This window comes from Sceloporus occidentalis, unplaced genomic scaffold (assembly GCF_023333645.1).
Source record: "Sceloporus occidentalis isolate IW3139 unplaced genomic scaffold, rSceOcc1.0.p SCAF_2, whole genome shotgun sequence".
In the NCBI taxonomy this organism is placed as follows: Eukaryota; Metazoa; Chordata; class Lepidosauria; order Squamata; family Phrynosomatidae; genus Sceloporus; species Sceloporus occidentalis.
Window position 1 is genome coordinate 102,629,393 of NW_028316982.1, and position 22,012 is coordinate 102,651,404.

The following is a 22,012-nucleotide window of genomic DNA, read 5'->3' on the forward strand; positions in this document are numbered from 1 at the left end:
TGTGCTCTTTAAGGGATTTTGGACTTCAGGTCCCAGAATCCCAAGCCATTGGCCAACATGGCTGAGGCTTCTGGGAGCTGAAGTCCAGCACCTCTCAAAGGGCACAGTTTGGGGCACTATAATACTATAGTTCAGTGGTTCCCAAACTGTGTCCTTTTAAGAGATGTTGGACTTCAGCTCCCACAGCCCTAGGCTCTTGGCCAACATGGCTGAGTCTTCTGGGGGCTGAAGTCTAAAATCTCTTAAAAGGGCACAGTTTGGGGACTGTTGATCTCTACACTAGAAATAGTGCAGTTTGACACTACTTTAACTGCCATGGCTCAGTTTTACAGAATCCTGGGATTTGGAGTTTGGTGAGGCACCAGCACTCTTTGGCAGAAAAGGCTAAAGGCCTTGCAAGACTACAAATCCCAGGATTCCGTAGGATGGAGCCACAGCACTTAAAAGTGGCATTAAACTGCATTGTTTCTACAATGTAGATAAACCTCAGGTGTCCTTCGGCATGTTTAGTCTGGAGGAAGGCCCACTATTACCACAGTGCCCTCTTATATAGCACTGCTATTCCAATTTAACTCTCAAACTATCTAACCCTATTACTGCTGCCTTCTCTGAGCCATTAAGTGTTTCAGCGCAGAGTGTTGTTGTACTTCCACGAAGGTCTTTAAGCAGAGGCTGGATGGCCATCTGTCAGGGATGCTTTGATTGAGATTTCCTGCATGGCAAAATGGGGTTGGACTTGGACTGGATGACCCTTGGGGTCTCTTCCAACTCTATGATTCTAGCAAAAAGACCTTCCCTGTGGCACCCTCTCTCTCTCTCTAGCCATTGGAGCTGGTTTCCCCTTCCATCCTGGGAAGGAGCAGCAGGAAGTGGGCTTTAGCTGAGTGCAAAACCAATGTGTGCTTTTGTAGCTCATGTGCGGCTTAACTCTTCGCTAAAGGATGCTTCTGCTTATCATGCTCAGCAACAGCAGTGTGGGGATCCGAATATGAGACCACATTTTTTAAAACCTCTTGGAGTGTGGTTTTCGAAGAAATAACCATGCCAGTCTCTCATGGCATGAAAAGGAAGGAAAATGCAAGATTCTTGGAATCCAGGAGGATGTTGATGTAGAATTTATAGTCTGCATGTATTGGATTTGTATGTAGAATTTAGTCTGCATTGCCGAGAGAATACAAGATTATCTAACAAAACATAATCTAATCCTCTGTTTGCTATATTCTAACATCCCAGAAAAATGTATTTTCCCCCCTGTCTTGCGTCTTGTGGATTTTCTGTAACCATGGATTGCTTGTGTCTTAGTTTTACCATTTCCATTTTTCACAGATGTTCTAGTTTGGATAGTATGTTAATAATACACTTCTGACAGCGTGGCAAGATTATTTAGCCTAATATCTAAGAAATGAAAAACACATTTTTAGATGCACCTCAGTTTTAATAGAATTATAGTTAAGTAAATGCAGGTATCAGGGTGAAATGCTTCTAGCACCATACAGTAAAAAGAAGTGCTGAACAAAATACAAGATGAACAGATTTGCAAGCACAAGTCCAAGTTATATTATAATCAGAAGTAGCATGAGAGATTAAGGCATTTAGAATAATGCTGTTTGTCAGGCAACAAACAACCCATTACAGAGTAGTACAAAATTACTATTTTGTGAATTACAAAACCAAGCCTTTTGTTTTTTATTAATGAAGGTACCTCAAAAGGTTCCTATTTTGAAAATTGTTATATAATGTTATGTAAGCTTCCTTGAGTGACATAAATCAAGGGGTAGCCATCAATGGCAATAGTGCACAGCCCCTGTTTCTTGTGTTGCTGTTGTGGCCAGCTCCCTGGGTATATGAAAAGTGTACCCCAAAATCTCCAGAATGACATGGGACTCCTCTTACTGATTTCTGATTTTAGCATCACTGCATTTTATTTTATATTTAGTTGTCTTTTTCCATTCATCTATCTTGCACCTCTATATCTGATTATTTCATTCTGTTTTTACCCACAACTGTAAAAAGGGATCGCAGATTTTGAAATGCTGGTCTACATCTTTGAAGAGGAAAAGCTTCTATACATTACAGTTTATACCAAAGAAAAGCGCTAAACATTTAAAGGCATTTATTTGCTGGTTTTATAGTTCATACAATATTTTTTATCTCGGTGTAATTATATTCAGTCATAAAACACAAAAGGCATTTAAGAAATAAGATCACAATAGCCAGAGCAGATATCACAGTCTGTTTTCATGCAGGAATAAACCTTCCTTTGTTAATTTAAGCGTCAATTTCTGATCTGGTTGGTTCACTTTAAACTCAGGAATACTGGGATCATCCATCTCATACTCAGTGCCTGACCCAAACTCTGGATCTACTTCATTTCCTGATCCGTATTCATCTCCAGAAAGTGTAAAAGTATCAGGATGGTCTTGAAATTTCTTCATTCTGCAACACAGATTTTAAAAGATTATAAATCTCTGGATAGAACACCTTCTCTATCACCCCTGCAGCCCCTACCAGGATAAACTGAATCAACTTTATGAAACTTAAATGAAAGTAATTGTTTATAAGTCTTTAGTCTGTTAGAACAGTAGGCAGTAGGAGACAAGTCATTGCCTCAGTATATTTCCTGTGGTTTTGTTTGAGTATGAGATCCAGCTAACTGGGGTCCACAGTGTATCTGTATTAAATAAATTGTCTGCTCTCAAAGACAAGATATAATTAGGTGACCATACATTTCATATTATAAAGAACATGGTGGTTGGATATAACCCCTTCAGGGACAAGATAATGCAGTTTATGTAAAATATGTGTACAGTGGACCCTTGTTATACGCTGGGGTTTGGTTCCAAGATCCCCCATGTATAACAAAATCTATGTATGATCAAGTCCCATTTAACATAATGACATAGCAAAACGATGTCCCTTATAAAAAATGGAAAATCAAGGTTTGATATTTGAAATTTATACTTTTTTGAACATTTTCAAACCATGTATACATACTTGAATCCATGTATAAAAAATCCACGTACAAGAAGGGCTGACTGTAATAGCTAATGTGTTCTTATTGTAAAGACAACATACTATATTCATTTTTTCAAATGCAATGCTGATTTGAGAGCTTGCCTTATCTGTGCCAAGCAGGTTGTAGCGCTTTTAGAAATGATACATTTCCCTCCCTGGGATTGCTTTCCAAGGATGCAAATAAAGATGGGAGAGAAAACAATGGTCCAAAACACACTACAGAAATAATTCAGTTTGAAACCGTTTAACTGTCCTGTCTTAATGGTAGGAAATTCTGGGAACTGTAGTTTTTTGTGAGGCATTTAGCCTTCTCTGTCAGAGAGCCTTAGTGTCACAATAAACTACAATTCCCAGGATTCCCTAGTACTGAGCCAGGGCAGTTAAAGCAGTCTCAAACTGGATTGTTACTGCAGTGTGTTTTGGACCACTGACTCCCTTTGCACATTACAATTCATAGTATGGTTTGTCAAAATGTAAGCTGTTGCAATGTACAAACCCTCCTTGCTAAGAAGCCATAATTATACTCAATAGCTGCAAACTGGAAAATAAAACCATGTTGTTGTTTTGTTGAGCTTAGAAACAGTGGCTTGTTTAAACCATAGATTGTTGTGACAGCCAAACTTACAACTGTGGCTTGTTCCTAGCATGCTTCCTTAGGTTAGGTGCTCACAATGAAACAGAAACTGAGACAAAAGGAAACAAGTCAGAATTATTGGGTACAGTTATGGTTTGTTTAATCATCTGCTCTGGAATTTATGACTAAACGAACAAACCATGACTAACACAAACAGCATGATGTGCAAATGTGTCCTTTTTCAGCAATTACACCACATTCTTCACCATCTACATGAGAGAGAGATGGAGCAGTTGGAGAATTGTGTTGTTTCCCATTCAGACATCATGGGAGATCCATGGCTGATGAGAATAGAATTCTTTCAAAAAAGAGAGGTCTGAGTTCCCAGTCATGAGAATTTGAGTTAGAACTAAGAGCAGATATATAAACGTAGTGGATAAAGTACAGACTATAAGGATTTAAGCATGTGACCTTAGTCCTGTTCCTGGGACTGTACTAAAAGGCTTGTGTAGTACATTTGGTAATTTGGTTTTTGGTCTTATGGGGTTTAACCAAAGGCTTCACAGAGAAAGTGAAAACAAAGAATCCTATGGCACGCTAAAGAGTGACAAATGTGTTACAGCTTGAACTTTCCTGGACTATAGCCCACTCAATTGTATACCCAGAATCTGAAATAGTACATCAGTGCTATATATGGTATTTGGGGATGGGATTGTGGATGATGACATTTGAAGGAAGTTAAATGAGAAAAGTTCTGACAACAGTGACAATTACATTGTTAATACTGGCCATATACAGAACTGTTAATAAAAGGTGGGGCAGTTGAGGAATAAGGTGAGACTAATGCATAAATTGTATATATTAGTTATGCAGAGTTGCCAAATTTTTATGGTGCTTTTCTGAGTTTTATCATTAAAAATAGATACAAATAAACACAAGTGAGTGGGGAAGGAGATGAACTTGGATCGTACATATAGTGTCAAAGAACAGAAAGTTGGATTTTTATTACCAGGAAAAAAATAACAAGAACTGGACCTCCTCTAGCTCTTGCTTTAAACTAAGACTAGATTACTTAATGAAATCTCTTGTGTTTTGCTCCATCAACCTGCAAACATCACATCCTTAGTTTGCTGCTCAAGAATAGCAAAGATTAGCAACTAGTACTTGAAATGACAATACTTTTTACATACAGTGCTGGATCAGCTTTGGGAGGGAGGATCATGTTAGCATTTCCATCAGGAATCTCAAAAATCGGTCCTTGTTCTTCAACGCAATTTGCAAGGTGGTCATTAGGTCTGCACCTCACTCTCATATATCGGCCTCTTTGGACAGGAGCCCCTGTTAAAACATTTACATATATTAAAATCAGATATATTAATGAATTTCAGCAATGATAATTTACAGGGAGTGTCCCTCTGCTAGGGACTGAAGAAAAGCAATTTATAATTTCCTCTGGATGATATTTTATCTTTTACAGTACTACTTACAGTACTACTTTACAAGAGCACTATCATCTAGCTTTCTTTCAAATTGGCAGTTGTCCAAATACTGGCATCCTAACATTGAAAAACACGGTTCTTTTTGGCACGCCAGGACAACGTCACCAGTGCGCCATTAGCACACTATGATGCGTCCAAGATGCAAGTGCGGCACCCAGCAGTGCGGATGCGGCGCCGCGCTTGCATCACGTACAGTGCCATGTATGGACGGCACCATGTAAAGATGGCGTCATCCATACATATTACGGTTCCAGAGTGTGCAGTTGCCACGCACTCTGGAACCCTAATTTTGGTGCCGGCACAGCACTTTCGGCCTGTCTGTTTTGGGCCATTGTCATGTGCATTGTATTGGCTTTAAATATCTAATTATGTAGGCAGGCTTTTATATGGGGTGTGTGTTGTAGATATGTTTTTTAAAGGTGTGTCCTTGGGGCTTCATGCCTCTGGACACCCCAGGAGCCACCCGGTCCCTTTCTCCGTAGCATCATTCCTGCAGCCGTCTGGTTGCTTCAGGAACGATACAGCACCCAAAAGGAGCTCCGTTTCAGAGCACCTTCCCACACTGAGCCGTTTGGATGTGGTGCATGCGTGACATCATCATGGCAGCCCCCATGTGGATGGAAGGCAACCATGATGACGGTGCCACCACGTACTAGAGTTGCGGGGCAAAGTGCCGGTCTGTCTGGACCAGGCCTAAATTTAATGAAATAAATAAATAAATGAATGAAAATTAACAGATGGCTTTTCATTGTAGAAGATAAGGCAGTTGAGAAGATGAAGCCAATATAATCCACGTGTCAATAAAACATATAAATGCAAAAGCTAAGCAGGGTGAGCCCTGCTTAGCACTTGGATGAGAGACTACCCACTATTACCAAGTGCCACATTCATGGCATAATTCAGGTGACCTGGAGGCACATACACAGAGAAAAATATCCAGAATTCACAACACAAATACAATGCTCAGCTGCATATAGAGGTCTTGCTCACAGTTCACATGCTAGCAGTTATATTTCACTTCCACCAGTATCTTCATCAGGCACAGGTGTTAAAAATCATACAGTGAAAGGAAGAAAATTCTACTGAAAGTGCCTGTATATATTAATATTTTTACTACATATGTATGGTTCACACACACTGGATGACTTTGGGCAAGGTCCCTCAACTTCAGAGAAAGGCGACCCCCCTCTGAACAAATCTTGCCAAGAAAACCTCATGATAGGGTAGCTGTAAGTCTGAAAGGACTTGAACGCACACAACATCATCATAATAACTCCTTCCACCTGTGTATGTCAATACATGAAGCATGCAGTAGATATATGGTTATTTTCCTGCCTTCTAAATCTATGCTTTGATTTAGGCAGGATATCCTAACATCAGGCTACATGTTCTCTCAGTTTTACTTTTCAGGATTATTTTGCAGTTTAGAATGAGATATTCCTATTCCGTGGCTGGCAGCGCCACCTGAGCCCATCCCCAAAGATTGCTGAACACATGTGTCCCTTACAACAGGTCATCTGATGGGAACTTGAGTCCAGTATCTGGAAGGTTACAGGTTTTTCAGCACTCCCCCTTACACTTTCCTGGATAGAGCAAGGCAGGAGTGAGAAACCTCAGGCCTTGAGACTGAATATGGCTTTGCCTCATGCCACGCTCCCTTCCCCTTATATCCTTTGATGATTTTCCAGTGTTTGCACACTGTCCCCCTGACATTCATTCTGCAAGGCTGAAATTCCTCTCCTGAAGCAGAGCTGCTTTCCATTTACTGGCTGTGAGAAATAACTGCTGCAAGTGTTTCCTAGATGTCTTCAGACTTAAGCAACTGAAGTGTCTCAGTCCCTATGCCTTCCTTTTTGGCTTAACCACATTCCAGTATATACCTATTTTTCTTTCCCTTTGACGTTCAAAAGAGTAGAATGAAAACTTAAAACTATGAAGAACTATTTGTGGGTTTAAGCATTCATTCCTCTCCTTAAGAGTATTAAATGTCTGTGTTGCAAATTTAATAGTTGAACCCATCTTTTGTTACTGATTTGGGGGGGGGGGATGAGGAGGTCAAAGAACTATGAAAGTAGTTGCATTAGTTCAAGAGGGATATTACATTTCGTCTGGTTTTTCTCAAACAGCAGACTGTTTATAAAACAAAGATTTACAAAAGCAACTTGGGAAGTGTTATGATCCTGCCACTGAAAGGGAGAAGAAAGTTCAAAACCTTTATTGGCTAGCTAGCACCTTATATAAACTGCAGCTCTCCTTTGGGTGCCAACTGTAGCAATGAATCACTTGGATACACAGATTCTATAGTATAAAATATGTTCATGCTGAGATAGGTCTACAATAGTATGGCACTAGTACCTGCAGTTCTCTTTAATTAACCCCCAGGAAAGAGTAACTTGACAATTAAAAATCTTAATGTGGAACCTGCAACTGAACATTACAGCATGGAGTAAGATGAACAGAGGCAAAAGATGTGATTAAAAGGTTTGTAAAAGAGCATTTCTGCAAGTGTAGCTTGTTACGCAAACCTCTTTTGCACCTGGCCACCCTAGCATTCATGTAGCAGTTGGCTAGTAATGTTATTTTTGGGGTATTCTAATCCATTCTTCTCCCCATCTCATATCTCTCCTCCCTACCACATTTCCCAGACTAATAATCACTGTTTCATTTTCAGTCCTTACCAAACTGCTTTTGGGATATTGTTCCCTAAAGGGGGGTTGGCAACTGTGGCCCTCAAGATGGTTGCCAGCATACAACACCATGAGCCCAAGATAATAGAAACAATGATGAAGGATTATGGGAGGTAGAATCCAAAAACATTTTGAAGCCCAGAATTGCTCAGCTCATCCTTGTCTTACAGTGCCATTTTCATTTTTAAACATTTACTTCTGAAAACCTTAGTGTTCCCCTGACTGTTGCTGCCTCCATGTTCAGTGTTGATGGGTACCATTCTGCCGACATTAATATTACTTAGCTTTAGAAGACAGGATAAATGTAGGATAAACCTAGGGTGTCTAATTATGAATTGCATTTCTTTTAAGCTGTTTAGGCAGTACTCCTATTCAGATTATCTGGGAGTACGTCCCACTGAAAGGCAACATGATGTAGTGGTCTGAACATTGGATGATAGCTCTGGAGACCAGGGTTCAAATCCCCATTCAGCCAACAAAATTCACTGAGACCTTGGGCAAATCACATTCTCTCAACCGCAGAAGAATGCAAAGGCAAACCCTTCTAACAAATCTTGCCAAGACAACTGTGTGGTAGGTTTCTCACCATAAGTTAGAAATGCTATAAATCGGAAACAACAACAATAACCATATCCCACGGAAAGCAGGACATCTCTGAGCCAACATGCATAGAACTGTGCTGTACATATCCTGTGTGGTGATCTCTTAGGAACAGAGCATCAGTTTCTTCACACTTACACAAACTTCCTTTACTACTAGAAAAAAATACCTGAAGCCTTAACATAGGAGGTTGTAGGGCTCGCCTAAGAACTTTTGCTGCCTGAGGCAGAACAAACTCATTCCAAAAGTAAAACTGCCATATATACTTGACTATAAGTCAACCTCAAGTTGAGGGCAGGTTTTGGGGCCAAAATTATGGATTTTGATATGACCCATGGATACGCTGAGGGTAAAACTTAGGGGCATATAATGAAAGATGTAAAGGTTGAAGCAAAGGAAAATAATGCCAAAGAACTTACAAAAGTAAAGCAGGCAAATCTGTATCATACTAAATGCTAGATGGATGATAGAGTAGAAGGGGGTCAATGCTTCCAGGGCAGATAAACACACCAGGGTGTGTGTGTGTGTATATATACACAAGTTAAAGCACAGTACTTACACTGACCTGTGGATAAGTCGACTCAGGTCTTTTGAGTCAGTTTTTTAACCTAAATTTCTAGACTTATACATGAGTATATACAGTACATAATACACTGGGCCAGTCAAATACTATTGATACTAGAGGGGAAAAACTCTCACAGGCACCACTCTTCTTCTCCTAATAGTAAAAATACAACCATGTATGAGTAACACCCCCAAACTGCTGCTTGAGACAGCCATCTTATTCTCCCTAGTGTTAGGGCCAGCTCTGAGGAGCTGGATGTTATTTTAAATCTCGTCATCTTGTTCAAAATCATAAGCAAACCAATCAAAATACATGGCCATGTTCACCACTACTTTAAGCCAGGAACCCTATTTAATAAACCTCAGTTAAATAAATCTGGGATTAATAACATCATAATTGTTAAATATAAACATGTTAAATATTTTGGTTCAGCATGCTCAAATAAGCCTTGATGTAAAAGTCTACAGCAAGCCCTGGCCTACAAATCCTGGTTTGTTTGGGTGTAATTAATCATAATCCTAATTTCATCTGTAACTTTACAGTTCTTTCTCCCATTTTCCCTGCTTTGTTTGCCTCCTTTTTAGGACAAACAAATGAAACGGAAATGAATAGGCTGCATCTACCAGCATGCGGTCCAGTCATGTTGCAGTATATTAAGTCAGGCTATGTTAAATAGATGTGCAAGTGTGGCAATAATGTAGATATACCATAGAGGCTATTGGTTAGCAATATAGTTTTTCCCTCATCAAATTACCATTCTCCACATTTACCAGCTGCTTAGCAAAATATTTCATTCCCTAGAAAAAACTCAGAGAGCTAACAAATTATACCTCAGTGCAACTGGAATTTTCATCCTTAAAATATTTGCTTAAAAGTTAGTCCATTTTGGATTGCAGATTTAGGCTATAAGAGTTATTTGTAGTTAAACCCCATTAAATTCAGTGTAATTTATTTCTGAGTAAACAAGAAGCCCAGTACATTTTAAGTTACTAAAACACTGAAGTGTAATTGAAACAAGTGCACATTAAGGTAAGTGAGCGATTTAAATATTCCCGATACAAAACAACACAGGGTTAAGAGATGTACATGTGTTTCAGATTATACATTTCTGTAAACGACAGGCTATACTTTAAACTACTACTAGTAGTTTGACAAATATAAGACAATATTTAAGTAAGAGTAAAAGCAGAGCTAGAAAAAACTACTAGTAGTAGTAGTAGTAGTTTTTTCTAGCTCTGCTTTTACTCTTATTTAAATATTATATTTGTCAAACTACTAATAGTAGTCATTGTTATTTTGAAATACAACTCCAGAATCCTTCCAGCCAACATTAATTATTTTGTTTTGCTAGTTGATTTTATTCCTAAGTAAGTCTGGCTAGGTCTACACATTTAACTTACAGAGACTAGAACTTTTTGGTGTTAAAGTATCACAATTACTTTACATTTGAAAAGAACTATGTTCTTCTAAGGCACGTATCTCTTCGTACTCGAACACTAAATGCACAGTATTTTGCTCAACTGTTGCCCACCATTAGTACATTCCCACATCCTATGTAATTTCCCCTCCCAGTTCCCATATCCATTGCAACTGTGGGCTACCATTTGGAGTATGGTTTAGCATTACACTGTCCACTATTCATTTTGAAATGGGAAGAGGTTGACCACTTCCCGAATGTACTGTTCAAACAACAGAGACCCCTTGAAATCCTTGGGAAATAAAGGCATCACAAAAGCATTAATGGCCATTCATTCTGCTTACAAGGTGATCTCCACATTCCCTTGTGAATTACTATACTGAACTACCGCCACCATATCTCACTAAGCATAAAATTTGGGAAAGGGGGACATTACCTGGAACAGGTTGAACTGTACATTTTAGTATGCAATCCTATATCCACAGAACTGGGAAGTACCCACTAAAATCAGTTAAATTTACTTCCAGCTATCAATTTCTTTCTCTCAGTCTCAGAGGGGCTACGAGATGCCTTTCCTTACGTCTCTGAGCAGACATGTACAGAAGCGTTAGTAGTCTCTGGTTGGCTTCCACTATAATCATGCTACACAGCTTAGGAAGGGAAATTACAAAAAAGAACAAGCACTTGAAGTTTTACCTTGTATTGTGCATCCTGTAAAGAGGATTATACAGAGAGCCATGAAAATCCTCCCATTATGTCTGACGAGCATTTCTGTTTTGGCCTGCGTACCTCCACAGTCCATGAACCGTCACCAGTACTTTTCAAAATGCAACAGGACAAGGAGGGCAATTGCCTTTACAGAAGGTTTCACAGACCTCAAACCCAACCCATGACTTGCGTCACACAACTTCCTGAGCACAGGAAAGTAACACATCTAGTTATAAAAAAAAACAACCAGACCTGACTTCTACAGTTCTTGATCCACTTACCACAAGAAGAATGTGGTATGAACAACAAGTGCAAAGCTAGGCACGTCTACATAGAAGAAAGACCTACCAAAGTCAGTGGGATTTACTTCAAAGCAACTGTGCAAAGGACTGCAGCCTCACTTAAAGTTTTTAAAATAAGAATGTTATCGCTTCAAGCTACAATCCTATAAGCATTACCTGGTAGCAAGTCCCATTAAACCCAGCAGAGTTATTTCAGAGGAGGTGTGTATATGATTGCACTGTTAGAGTGTGAATCTTCACTCACAATACAGTATACAAGAATTAAACTCTAGGTTTAGGGCAAGGATCTACACTGCCCAGTTTTGCGTGTGTGTATGTATGCCTGTTGTGTACCTTCAAGTCATTTTTGATGTGTGGCGACTCTAAGGTGAATCTATCATGGAGTTTCTTGGCAAGATTTGTTCAGAGGAAGTTTGCTATTGCCTTCCCCTTAAGCTGAGACTATGGACTTTATCATATGGCAAAAATCGGGGGATTCAATAAGCATTATCCAGGGAAAGTCGCATGATCCCAGCTAAGATTATCACATGATGTCACAATTACAGAGGGCTTATCCTGGGAATAACCAGGAAATAACCAGCAATAAATCATTCATGGGGCAATCCTGGGAATGATTTGTTGCTGGCTATTCCCTGGTTATTCCCTGGTTATTCCTAATCTTAGCCGTGATCGCACGTCTTTCCCTGGATAATGCCTATTGAATCCCCCAATTTCCCCCCGTACGATAAATTCCCATGTTTCATGGCCATACGGGAATCAAACCCCAGTCTCTAGAGTCATCCAAAGCTTGGACCACTACACTAGTTTTATACTATCCCAAATATTTATTCATAATAAATTGGGGGGGAAACACTTAATTAAATATCAGTACTAAACATATTAAATGTGTGTGTGTGTGTGAGAGAGAGAGAGAGAGATTAATATTGATGTTAAACTATTACAACTATTAACTATAACATTAACTATTATAAAGTACAGTCCTCTCACCCCTGCGTAAGGAGAAAATCGTGTATGCTCGTGCCCTATTGAAAATAATGGGGCACGTGCTTGCAGTGCGGTATGGCACATGTGCCACATGTGCATGCACCATTGTTAACATTGCACTGCAGCTTCAGCATATGCTGAAAGCCACGGAAGAGAAACCCACATATGGCGCGGGGTCACTGTATATGATAAGCATAATATAATAATTGATTAACACTAAATATTAATATTGTCGTTTATTTTACTTTTTTAACTTTGGCAAACCATCATGACATCTTCAAATGTACACTAGTAAGTGTAGATCTGTAAATTAAAATATTACTTTTGTCTTTCTTTTCTGAACATGTGTGTTCCTGGCTGAGCTTCCTAGAGTTGGTTTATTTTGGAAAATAAAGCAGTGAAGCCTCAAATCTTTTAACATTACTGGACATAGAACACACAGCTAGGAAGAGATTTTATTTTATGTAGTAGAATGAAAGCAGAAATCCATGTTATTTAATTTTTTTCTACTACCCGCTCTCTTGATCCTATTCCCTCCCGTCTCCTAATCTCTATAGCCCCTTCTCTTCTGCCCTCACTCCTCTATATCTTTAATCTCTCTCTCTCTCTATGGATTCCTTCCCTTCTGACTTCAAACATACTCTCATTTCCCCAATTCTGAAGAAACCCTCTCTCGACCCCTCTTCTTTGTCTAGCTATCATCCAATATCTCTTCTTCCTTTTCTTTCTAAGGTCCTAGAACAAGTCATTTATTCTCGCTGTATTAAGTTTCTTGAAGCCAACTCCATCCTGGACCCTTTCCAGTCTGGCTTCCGCCCAAGGCACTCTACAGAAACAGCCCTCACCAAGATCTCAAACGATCTCTTGAGGGCCAAGACAAACGGACTCTACTCTGTTCTCATTCTTCTTGGCCTTTGACACTGTTGATCACTGTCTCCTGGTTGATTTACTTTCTGACCTTGGGTTCTCTGACTCTGCTCTCGACTGGTTTAAATCTTACTTGTCAGATAGATCTTTTGCAGTGGTCACGGGTGGTCTGACTTCATCCTCTGTTCCCCTATCTGTTGGAGTTCCCCAGGGCTCTGTCTTGGGTCCCCTTCTGTTCTCTCTAAATACACTGTCCCTAGGTAAACTCATCAGTTCTTTTGGTTTCTCCTATCATCTGTACGCTGACGACACTCAGCTGTATCTCTCCACCTCTGACCTTTCGACGGGGCTTGAACAGCAAGTTTCTTCTTGTCTGACTGCCATCTCTCAGTGGATGCGGCTTCGGTGCTTGAAGCTCAACATGTCTAAGACTGAGCTTCTTGTCTTTCCACCTAAACCCACCACTATTCTTTTTCTGTTTCTGTCGACGACACTTCTATTCAACCGGTTCATCAAGCCCGCAGTCTTGGCTTCATTTTTTACTCTTCTCTGTCATTTATTCCCCAGATCCAGGCCACCACCAAGGCCTGTAGATTCTTTCTCCACAACATTGCCAAGATCCGTCCATTCCTCTCAGCCTCTACTGCCAAGACTCTGGTCCATGCCCTAGTGGTTTCGCGACTAGATTATTGTAACCTCCTTCTGACAGGGCTTCCTCTTTCACACCTCCATCCTTTAATCTCTGTCCAGTATTCAGCTGCCCGTATTGTCACATCCACTCGCCGCTTTGACCATGTTTCTCCTCTTTTATCTTCCCTTCATTGGCTCCCCTTCCCCTTCCGCATCCGGTACAAGCTTTTGTTATTGACTTTCAAAGCCCTCCATGGATTGGCCCCTCTTTACTTATCTGACCTTCTTTCTCCTTACATTCCTACTCGCACCCTCCGCTCTTGAAGTCAAGGTCTCCTGTTACAGTGTAGGACTACCACTGCCCCCTCCCGAATTCGCCCCTTCTCACTTGCTGCCCCTTACTCCTGGAACCTTCTTCCCCCACATGCACACCTCATCACTTCTCTACCCAGTTTCAAAACTGAGTTAAAGACTATATTGTTTAGAGAAGCATTCCCAGAGGCTAGCCCAGAGGCTAGCCCTCTCTGACCCAGGATGCCTCCTTTTAACCATCCATTAAGAAGCCAAGCCTTTCCTCCAGTCCATCTGCCTTGGTCCAGGCCTCGGAGGTGGAGAACTGCTGGACCTGATCCCATTCCCCACCACCACTCCCTTCTCCTTTTGTGTCATGTCTTCTTAGATTGTAAGCCTGAGGGCAGGGAACTGTCTAACTAAAAGATTGTATGTAAAGCGCTGTGTAAATTTACAGCACTTTATAAAGGTTAATAATAATAATAATAATAATAATAATAATAATAATAATATCTTTATATTTTGATATAGCTGTTTTTCCTTCATTAGAAGATGTACAGTGGTTATAAATGTAAAGCTCACTTCAAGGAACTGAAAAGCCACACATTCAACAGAGTGCTTCTTATTTCCTTTTAATTTTTTATGAGTTGTTCTGGTTAAGAGATGACAGCCTATGTAAGAAACCAATTAGGCAGAATGATTTTGTTGCTTGAATAGGATGCTATCTATAGCAACTTCCTTTGTGACACAGAAAAAATAACGATTTCAGACTTTCCATGTATGTTTTGAAGCTACTGAAGAAATAAAATTAAGAGAAAACTTTCTCAAAGTTATAGATATACATAGATATACATGGAGCTAGTTTCTCCTTTCTCCTTTTTGCCTTGCCTGTCGGGGTGTCCAGGGGCATGAAGCCCCATGGACACTTTTTTCCAGGCCACGAAGAAGTGGCATTTCACCGCTTCTCTGTGGCCTGGAAAAGTGCCAGGTTGGGGACGCAGGGGCTGCTGGTGAGGCTGCCCTGCCTCCAACCTGAGAAGAAAAGGAGCTGCTGCAGGCTGCCCCTTTTCCACGGTCTGTACCACGCCCAAGTTCTCCCAAGAAACAAGCCCATCATGTAATAGTCTGCCTGCATGTCTGAATGAGACTATGCCATTGCTACTTAATTTGAGCTTCCTCATTAAAGAGATTGTAAAGTAGCTAAGGCAGACATTCATGATCAAAACTATAATTGTATGAAGACTCTAAAGAAGAGACTAGGCACTGGCAAGGAACCACTAAAGGGAATAAAAGGATCTCTGGTGGTGCAGTGGTTAAATGCCTGTACTACTCACTCACAAACCACAAGGTTGTGAGTTCAATACCAGCCAGGGGTTCCAGGATGATTAGCCTGGCATCCTTCTGAGGTTGCTAAAATGTGTATCCAGCTTGTCAGGGGCAATTAGCTTACACTTTGTAAACCGCTTAGTGCACTGATTAGTGGTATAGAAATGCATTTGCTATTGCACCTGCTTCTGTTGGGCAGAGCCAAAGGACATGCCCCTTCCCTTCCCTTCTCTCCCTTTCACACACCATTTTACTCATGAGTAACCAGCATACAGGACAGAGGGAAGGTGTACAGAGCACCCTCCCACCCTGCCATGCACTGGTTTACTCCAGAGTAAAATGGCATGTGGGAGGGAGGGAAGGTCCCCAGAGCATCCTCCCTCCTTACTGTGCACCAGTTTACTTCGAAATAAACCAGTGCAAGGGATGGATGGGGTGTGCTCGGCTGGGTATGACTCCTCATCAGGAGTGTCACCAGTGCATCTGAACCCCCTCGCACTGCCTCCAATGATGCTACTACCACCAATGAAAAGATGTGTAATACAGATCCTTAATACAGTGATTCCCAACCTTTGGTCCTCCAAATGTTTTAGACTTCAGCTCCCATGATTCCTGACTGTCAGCCAAGTTGACTGGGGCTTCTGGGAATTGAAGTCCAAAACAAATGACAGACCAAAAATTGGGAACCACTGCCTTAATAGGTTAGCTGTTCTTAGAGGAGAAAGAGACAGAAGTAGAAGTGGGAAAACACAGGAGAGTTGCAAATAGGAAATGTGTACATCTTGAACCTTCCCCGTGACATTCTTATAGTTGTTCAGAAAAACTTGTCTAAGAGCACTCCAGTTTTGTGAAAGATACGTCCTGTGACAAAATAATTCCAGTTAAGTGGGGAAGAACAGTTTCCCTCTTTCTCTTACATACCATGAATTCTTAACATAGAAGTGAATAGAAATAGGGGTGAATTTCTCTAGAATGTTATGTTTGAGGATACTTTTTTCAACAAATTTAATGCCACCAAAAAATGATTCAGGAATGGTCTTCATGCGCAATCAGCCAAAAGATTCCAAAGAAGAATCTAGGGCTGTATGTAAATTACTTAATGTACAAATCATAGCTTAAGGTTATCCTGACGGGGAGGCACATGAGAAAGAAAATGACCAAGAAAAAAATTACTATCCATAAGATGGCCAAGTTGGAAATTAGAAGATTAGCAACCCAATCTGCAACAATTTTCACATGGGACATCAAAGAAACATGCTGTAAATTAAACACAAACACATCTAACAATAGCCTAATGGCAATTTCTTCACAGGGGAAGCCACCACAGGAAAGGGGACCTGGAAGTAGAGAAGTGACATGAGTGTGGCTTTTCAGCCCATTGTTTCATCATATATACTAAGAAACTTCTACACCACAAGATTCTAAGAATTAAAACTTAGCACAAAGGTCTAATTTGTATTTTGGTCGACAAAATTACTTCTGACATTTTGGTGCACTATGTGAAAGATGTTCAGCCAGGACAGTGTTAGCATATCCTGTATTATGTTAAGGTACAAATATTTTGTTATATTTTCTTATAATATGAGTTACATAGAGACCAACAGCATGATCCTTTAAGTTACTTCTCATCAGTGGCCGTATCAAACCTGAGGGCATGTAGAAAGGACTCATGTAACTTCAAGGGTGAAAATATTGCTTCTTCCTAACCCACTGCCATGTGCATTTCCTCTTGAAGGTCAAAGAGAAAGCATTCTGTCAGTCTAAAGCAATAGGCCAGTCTCCCTGCTAGCCTCCATTGTATTTCCCAAAACCTCATCCTGTCCCAAAATCCCTGGGGTTGTCCTGGTTTTATCATTGCTTGATTAAATCAATGTCACCACCATCAACCAAAAATACAGTCAGCCCTCGGTATCCATGGGGGAATCCGTTCTGGACCCCCTGTGGATACCAAAATCTGTGGATGCTCAAGTTTGCATTGTCGCCAATGGCGGTGCAGCCACGCTGTCGCACCACCATTGTGAACAATGGGACTCATCTTTCCTTCCTCCCAGCTCTCACCAATGACAGGCAGGCTGGCTGTAGCCAGCCTCCTCCTCCTCTGCTCTTTTCTCTTTCTCCTCCTCCTCCTCCTCCCTCTTCCTCCTGTTCCTCCTCCTCCTCTTGCTTCTCCCTTCTCCCGTTTCTTCATCCTCTTCCTCCTCCCCCTCTTCCATTTCTTCCTCTTTCTCCTCCTCTTCCTCCCTCTTCTTCCTCCTCTTGCCTCTTCCTCCTCCTCCTCTTCTTCCTCCTCCTCCCATTTCTTCCTTCTCCTGTTCCTCTTCCTCCTCTGCTGTCGCCACTTCACTATGGCCTTGCCATCCGTGGATGTTTGAATCCATAGATGGAAAGTCTATGGAAAGCAAGGGTGGACTGCGACCCTTTTGTAACTCTGAAGCGAAACCATCAACCAGCTGAGAATTCCATTGTTTGTGGGATTTCTGGAAAATCCACTCAAACTGCCTAAAACACAGTAAATCTGCCCACTTGAGAACTCCCACTTTGATCCAGCTTGGAATCAGGCAGAAACTCTGTCTGATTCAAGTGTGACACTTCAGTATTTCCGGCTGGACCACAAAGCAAAGTACTGAGCCCCATTCAACTCCCAGCTTTTCCTTAGACTGGAGCCTGGCTTCTGGAAATCCTTTAATTTGCTGTCTACTACCACCTTTTATATCTTAATTCTGTGTGTGTGTGTGAGTGTTTCACCTGTGTGTTGTTTACCCTTTTTATATATAAACTCACCTAATTTGGAACCTGTCTCTGGAGTTCTTTGAGTTCAGAACTGATATATATATAGGCTGAAAGTCCCAGCTGGAATTACCTTGGCCCTCTCATTGCTCCCTATTGAGCTAAATTAATTTCCCCATTGAATACAATTTGTGGATCTCCTTCTGAGACCCTATGTTTTTGGGTAACAACAGTATGTGAAAGAAACTTTGAAGTGCATTCCTTTCAGTCCTGCAAGGAGATTGGTTTGAGCAGTAGTTAAATAGTCGTGTGCAAAATGGCATGCATTTTGAGACAGATAAATAAAGCATGGGTTTTGAATAACCGCCTCAATAGTATGTTCATTTCAAGTGAAAACTGTACCAAGTTGGGTTTAAAACAGCTATGAAGACAACATTTAACGTATTTATTGAAGATAATCTAAGCACCTCCTAAAAGGAAGCGGTCTCTTTCACAAAGATATTGATAAATCCCTCTAGATTTATCTTTCACTTCAACAGTAATCTTTTGATAAATGTCAAGCTTCCTTCCTTTATCTTTAACCCCTTCTCTAGAATCCAAAACAGAATACTGCATAATTGTATATATCAGTTTTTCCCTTAAGAAGTAATTATTATTATGACTAGAAGAAGGGAAGATTCCCCAGGAGTTCATAAAGATGGGCATTTGCCAAGTTGTAATGAGGGCTATATGTACAGATATGTACAGCTACACTTGCAACACAGGTTGTCTACCTAGTTCCACTAAAAATAACCTGACCACTTTCTTGTTTATTCAGCTTTCTGATCAGGTGTGGAAATATGGTATATTTCTTCTTGCTGTTTGGTTTGACATGACAGACAAGTGCATGCACATTACAGTAAGTTACTGTTAGAGAATTAAAAATCCATAAAAATGAGTGCATTCCCCCCAACTTGTTTTTCCAAAATTCAATGATGTTGAAGTAATAGTTTTAAGATTTAAATCAGTGACATTAACATAACTTTGCTCAGAACTTTAACTGCTGGTCATTTTAGCATGTATTACAATACTGTTTTAAAATTTAAAATGCAGTTAATTAAACAATTAAGTAAACAACAAATTAATTCCTCAACAAGTACATCTGCTCTCTTGTTTATTAACATGACACTGTTGCTGGAAATAAAGTACACTCATTTTATTTTATTTTTTAAATGATTGAGAAGCAAAAGAAAAAGGATATAGTATAATCTGGAGGGGAGGGGACACAATATATATGCAAAACCCTGTTAATTACATTCTTCCAGTTCAGACCAAATGCAAACGTTACTTTCAAGTCACATATAAAGTAGATTATAAGAGCTCTACATTCTTTCAAGGCATTAATTTTGTAAGGGAGATTTAGTTTCTGAGAGTACTCTAGGATTGCCTGTCCAAGCAGATACATGTGGCTCATTGTTGCATATTTGAGATTATTTCTGAAAATGCCTCATATAATGAGCAAATAAGGATGTGAGGCCTTTAAATGATTGCCATTTACAATATAATATTTAGATTTTAACTTACTTTACTATTTATTTTCTGGAATTATATAGCCAGTTTAATTAATACTCATAAAGGACATTTTCTAGGTTCTCGTGGTCCCTTTCAATTCTGTTCCTGTCGTTCACCCCTCCCAGTTTTGTACCTTCTGCAAACTTGATAAGGATTACCTCCACCCCATTATCTACGTACCGTATATACTCAACTATAAGTTGACCTCATGTATAAGTCGAGGGCCAGTTTGAGGGCTAAAATTATGGATTTTGATATGACCCATGGATAAGTTGAGGGTAAAACTTAGGACCATGTAACAAAGGATGTAAAGGATGATGCAAAGGAAAATGATACCAAAGAACTTAGAAAATTCTGTCAGGCATAACTGTTTGTGCCCATCCTAAATGCTGGATGGATGAGAGCATAGAAGGGAGCCTTGCTTCTTTTTGGTGCTCTCAGGATAGCTCTAGCCTTTTACCACTTTATACAGATAAAGGGGATGGCTCCATATATATATATATATATATATATATATATGAGTTAAAATACAGTACTTACATTGACTCATGGATAAGTCGACCCAGGTTTTTCGGATCAAATTTTTAACTAAAATTTCTAGACTTATACATGAGTATATACAATAATCGATAAAAAAAATGTTGAAGTAACATGGTCCTAGGATCCAGACCTGAGGCATTCCACTTGCTGTCTCCTTCCAGCTTGAAGCACAGTTTGATGATGACTCTTTGAGCATGGTTTTCCAATCAACTATCTGACAGTATTCCCTTCTATTACATGTTTAATCAAATTGCTGATCAAAATATTTTGAGGGACCTTATCAAATACTTTGCTGAAATCTATTTAAATGACATCCACAGCATTCCTGCCATCTGCTAAACCAGAAACTGCTGGCTTATGGAGGGACGTTTTCTGCTTGACTCCAGCCTCATTGTGAAAGGCCTCTCCAGTGAATTTTTGTGTTCATCCTAGTTGGAAACATCCAATGCCACCCAGATAACTATCTGAATGAAATTGCGTGTTAATCATCCATTATATGTGTTGTTCTGTTCACTCATATCCTAACCCTGTTTGGACATTTTTGTTGTTGGGGGTTTAACGTTGTTTGTGAAATTGAAACAAATATTTTTTATTACAATCTTTAAAAAAAAAACAACCACCCTGTAATGGGTTTGCCTTAAGGTTGCCATAAATCAGAAATGATTTGAAAACAAACAAACAACAACAACAACAAAAACAACAACAACAACAGGTGCTGTTTGAAAAATTGTCTCCCTGGTAGGTTTTTCACACTGCATGTGATTCCACAGGATCACATGTATTCTCTGGCTTAGTTATGTGAAGGGACAAATGCAATATAAATCCCTGAAATAAATTATTGTTTTGACCTGTGTCAGATTCAAAGCTGTATAGCTGTTTGGAAGCTGAAAACATAATATGCTTAGGACATGTTGCTTTTGTAGGGTTTAACTCTATTAGAGTCATCCTTTCAAATTGCTGTTCTAATTTTTTCCTATGTAAACTTCACATGCATTTCTCTGTGGAGAAACTTATGATTGGAATAGAATACAACTTTCACATCTTTGAAGAGTACCTGGCTGCTTTCCTCACTCCAAAATCTTCTGTCAGCACTTCTATCACTCAGTAATTGAAGTGTTATCTGAATTAGAAACTTGGAAAATTGTAATTTTGCTTGAGCATAACACAAGGCCTTTGAAAAAAAGACACAAAGTAATGATATACTGAAAGTGCCAAATTGACTGTCTGAATCTCAGTTCTGTTTTCTAAAAGTGCAGTCTCCTCATTCATTCTGTGGATTTTATCACACGGGAGAAAATTGTGGGTTTAAACCAGGAATGCTCCAGGAACAAATCATTCATGGGATTTTCCCGTGAGTGATTTGTTGCTGGAGCATTCTTGGTTCTTCCCAGGATAAGTCCTCTCTAATCATGATGCCGTGTGAAAATTTTCACTGCAATTCTGCAACTGTTCCTGGAAAATGCTTCTTTAAACCTCCAATTTTTCAAATGTAATAAACTCCTGAGAGGGAGTACATGATTTGGGATACTGAACCAGTTAGTGTCACAGATGCTGCTGTGGCCTAGAAAGGGGCAAACTATTTGGAGCTACTGCAATGTATTTTGAGGGGCTAATAAAAAAAATTCCCATAGATTGAAGAAGTAATTGTTGCTGCCATTTTTATAAGGGAAAAAAGAACCACTGTGGTATAGCAATTAAAGTGTTGAACTAGATGGTGATATTCAAGTCT

At 39.9% G+C, this 22,012-nt stretch overlaps 1 protein-coding gene across 1 annotated transcript; it reads right to left on the minus strand.

The window, feature by feature from the left end:
* Window positions 1–1,414: 1,414 nt before the first annotated feature.
* On the minus strand, window positions 1,415–11,198 carry SRGN (serglycin). The gene is made up of 3 exons (XM_089507885.1): window positions 11,054–11,198; window positions 4,780–4,927; window positions 1,415–2,436 (listed from the first exon to the last, which is right to left on the minus strand). Exons 1-3 carry the CDS (start codon window positions 11,157–11,159, stop codon window positions 2,226–2,228), a joined length of 465 nt encoding a protein of 154 aa, XP_089364011.1. The 5' UTR covers window positions 11,160–11,198; the 3' UTR covers window positions 1,415–2,225.
* Between the last annotated feature and the right edge of the window lie 10,814 nt (window positions 11,199–22,012).

Coding starts and splice junctions, on each gene's coding strand:
- SRGN (XM_089507885.1), bottom strand. CDS start 11,159: ATGGACTGTGGAGGTACGCAGGCCAAAACAGAAATGCTCGTCAGACAT. Junction 4,928..11,053: donor TACAGGATGCACAATACAAG/GTAAAACTTCAA, acceptor ATGTTTTAACAG/GGGCTCCTGTCCAAAGAGGC. Junction 2,437..4,779: donor CCCAAAGCTGATCCAGCACT/GTATGTAAAAAG, acceptor TCTGTGTTGCAG/AATGAAGAAATTTCAAGACC.